Source organism: Cariama cristata, unplaced genomic scaffold (genome assembly GCF_000690535.1).
Source record: "Cariama cristata isolate BGI_N322 unplaced genomic scaffold, ASM69053v1 scaffold6088, whole genome shotgun sequence".
Taxonomy (NCBI): Eukaryota; Metazoa; Chordata; class Aves; order Cariamiformes; family Cariamidae; genus Cariama; species Cariama cristata.
In genome coordinates, this window is record NW_009631580.1 from 52160 (window position 1) to 56040 (window position 3881).

The 3881-nt window shown below is 52.3% G+C and overlaps 1 protein-coding gene across 1 annotated transcript in view; it reads left to right on the forward strand.

Moving 5' to 3' along the window:
• LOC104166162 (cystathionine beta-synthase-like) overlaps positions 1–3588 on the forward strand; it is a 22791-nt gene extending 19203 nt beyond the window's left edge. Inside the window, exons 14-16 of the mRNA XM_009706006.1 lie at positions 100–208; positions 950–1034; positions 3491–3588. Coding sequence (XP_009704308.1) covers positions 100–208; positions 950–1034; positions 3491–3588 — 292 coding nt within the window. The remainder of the gene's footprint in view (positions 1–99; positions 209–949; positions 1035–3490) is intronic.
• Positions 3589–3881: the final 293 nt, after the last annotated feature.

Here is a 3881-nt window from a genome sequence, read left to right on the forward strand (position 1 = left end):
ATTTAGTCACTGACTTCAAGGGGGGCAGTTCAGCCCCTCCATAAAACGTGCGCCCTCCCTCAGGTCTGACCTTTTGGAAAACTCCCTGTTCCCTTGCAGACTTATTTTGGGAATGGTGACCCTCAGCAACACCCTCACCTCAGTGCTGGCTGGAAACGCACAGTTCTCAGATCCCGTGACGAAGGTCATCTACGACCAGTTCTCAAAGGTACCGCTAAGGCGGTGGCTGAGGTCAACCGCTGTCCAGGGACCAGGGCGGGGGGAGAGGTGCACCGACCCCCTAGGGTGTGAGAGGAGATGGGAGAAGAGGTTGGTGAAAAGATGGAGAGGTGAGGGTCGAGAGAGGTGGGAAGGGCAATGGTGACAGCACGGAGATGAGAGTAAGGATGGGCACCTGCAAAAATGCTGCTGAGCCTGTGGGGGTTCAGATGTGGGAGCAACGAGTGTCAATGTCCACCCCTGATCTTACATTATCAGAGGATTTAATCCAGCTGGGGCATCAACACCCTCTGAAATCAGAGCCCAGCCATTGCCAGGGCTCAGCAGGGCTGGGGCAACAGGTGCGGGCTCTGACGGGACACGGGGCAGGTCCCGTGGGTGTGCAGGGACGTCTGGGTCGGATGTCCATCCACGGTCCAGAGACAGAGCGAGGCAAATGGATGGTGGTTTAGGGGAGCTGGAGCCATCGCCTCACGCTGTCCCGTGGGTCCTTTTGAGCTAGGGAGAGACAGTGCTGTATTTCAGCTATGGCAAAGCCAGGTTTGCAGGTTGCCTGCATCCCCTCCCATCTCCCCAAAACAGTGTGGGTGGCTGAGGCACACCTCATCCTGGTCCAGCTGGGTGCCACCCTGCCCACTCACGGCTACAGCCAGAGGCAGGAGTCAGGCTCTCACCACTGTCCTTTAAACGTGAAATGAAATGTAAATATGTCTCTTTTGGTCCCGTTTAGATTGGCCTGGAGGACAGCCTCGGGAAGCTTTCCTGCATCCTGGAGAACGACCATTTTGCTATTGTTGTACACGAGCAAATGCAGTGTAGGTATCCGCAGAGGCACTGTGCGGGCTTTGCACAAATGTTTGAGAGGGGAAAGGGAAAGTCTCAAACCGAGCTCGGTGGGTATCAGCGCAGCCGCCTCACATACGCAGCCCCTGAGCCTTTGCAGGAAGGATTTCTGCCCCGTGACTCTGCAAAGCCCTGGATCTGCCAACTATTCCCCCATTTGCTTTCCTGACACTACAGGGATAAGGGGAGAGGGGGGAAGGCTTAACCACAGGAGCCTGGGACCAGCACACTACTGGCTGTGTGTCCTGCAGGAGCCATGGGAGCTGTGTTGTCCCCCCCATGCAGGGGTGATGCTGAAGCACCCATCAACTTCATCCTCTCCTCTCATCTCGTGGTTTCCCATGGAAACCCACTTTTGGGGATGGGAAGTCATTCCTGATGGGATTTCATTTGGTCCCCTCTGACAGGCGAGGCGGACTGTCGGTAGCAGCGTGGGGTGCGGAGCCTTTGCTTTGGGTCCCTGGTACTTGTTCAGTCTCTTGACCTTGAATTCAAACCATTGCCTTGCTGGTTGTGGGCCACAGAGGCAGCAAGGGGGAAGGTAGGGCTCTCCGTAGACTTAATATCCCAAGGGCAAGGTTGAAAGGAGCATTTGGGCAGAGTAGCTAAAGCTTAGGTGGAATTCAGGCATGTAAGTGCGAGGGAACAAGCTACACAGTCTGCATCCCACTGCTTAAAGACCCTCTGCTGTGCATGCCCAGAGGCCGTGCCATCTTCCCTGAACACCCCTGTTCCCACTTGCCACCCCCGGAGATGCAGCCAAAAGATGTCCTTATGCCTGTGTGCCCCAAGGGGGCTGGGTACATTGATGGGCTAAGGGACCTTGGGTGCTGAGCGCTGTCAGATACCCACCCTGGGGGTCCAGGGTAAGTTGAGAAAGCTGAAAACAAATGTGTTGGACCATGAGCAAGCGCTGTGGCAGGGGCACAGGAGTCACCGCACTGATATGTGCAGCCTGGGGCGTTTGGGTGTGAGCCTTACCTGGACCATGGCTTGGTATAGGGATGTTCTGCCAGTTTGGGAGCACCATTAGACTGGTCCAACAAAGCAGCTGTACCAGCATCTTTGGTTTATTCTCAAACCACTGTACAACCACCCCCTCCTCGGTGAAGCAAACCGGCGGAGCAGAGTCAGGTATGGTAGGACCGCATTAGCGTGAGGGTTGCTAACCCATCGGTGGCAGCCGGGATCACACCGTGTTGCTCCTCTGACCAAAACAGGTATGGTGGCAGGTGCTGTTCTGCAAATCTGACTTAACGCACCTTTCCAGTTCAATTATACCGTAAAACTTCTAGAGGTACAAATTTCAAGTACAAAACTTCTACAAGTACAACCTCGAGGGAGTTGCTTTATTTAAAATGTTAGCAACGCGAAAAAGCAATCAGAAGAGCCGTATTTAGGTCTTCTAAATTAGAGCTGAAGGGTGTAATTACACTGAGTTTTTGGGATGACACGCTGAACATGCAAAGCATTCCTACGGTGAGCAGCATGCGATATCGCTCTGTATTGACCGCCCGCAAAAAACCCGGGGCCTCCGAACCCCACCGTGCACCAACATCCCAGCCCCTCACCTTGTGTCTCCCTGCCCCGAAGCCCCACCAGCTCTAAAGCTGGCTTGCCAGTCCAGCCACGTTCCCACAAAATGCTACGAACACAAGTCTGTCGTTCAAAGCTGCCTTTGAGGCACATTTCCAATTCTCTCGCCCAAAAAGAACGTTAGGCAGAATTTCCTTTCTCAGCTATGTTGTCATAAAATAACACAAACCTATCTTGTATCACATTTTAATATAAATTAAACGGTATCTGCAAATTAAATGGTACCCACCAAAAAATACCGGCCAGCTGTATGCAGTGCCTCTTGCTCTGGTTTTCAAACAACACCCGGGTTCTTTTCCAGGGCTGCTGTTTTAATGCCGTCACAGCTACCCCCTTATTTATTAGTTTCTTCCCACACCTTCAGAGCTTGCATTTTATCTCGTGTTTGGACTCTAGTGGCTAGTTTTATTTTTATTTAAGAAAACATTTATCAGGTAGTTAAAGCAATTGTTGCGATGCTGCTTTATTAATGGTGGTGTAGGATGTTATGAGAGCAGAGTAGAAAGTGTCTCAGTGCTGCTCTTAAAGAGTCTGGCCGGGAAAGTTTTGTGGTGATGGAAGTAGGACTGGAATGGAGGTCGGGTAAAAACAACTGGGAAATGAAGTTTCCTCTGGTATTATTCTGGTGTTATTCACGGCTAAAACCTCCGTGACGTGATGCCAACGAGGTTGCATCAGTCCCTTCTGTTGAGGCAGAGCAGAGACAGCTGCTGTCCCCATTAAGGTTTTCTTTTAATAATCAAATCTCTGCCTCCGCACAGCTGGCGGTCAGGGGGGGTTGTCTTTTTTTTTTTTTTTTTCCCCACTAAACCGGCATTTGCTGTGCTTACAGTCAATGGAAATGGCAGCTCCTTCATGAAGCAGATGGTGTTTGGTGTGGTCACAGCCATGGACCTCCTCACCTTTGTCAGCCGAAACGACAAGAAGTAGGGGGGCAGGGGGGCTGCACCCACCTCGGCCCCTCCGGGGGGGCGGCTGTGCCCCCAAACCTTCACCGCCCGGCCGAGGGGGCTTTCTGGTCGGAGCCAGCTGATCGTTTCTCAAAATGACTCGGTGCAAATTGTAATGTAATAACTGTTTGTCCGCTAAATCCCACCCAGAATGTCACTAAAGAGAAGATAACTAAAGAAATTGCGTTGAATTGCCGTGTGTGCTTACGCGGAGCTTCCCAGGGCTGGAGAGGTAATGCGGGGGGGTTGGTAGGGATGGGAAGGGGATGGTTG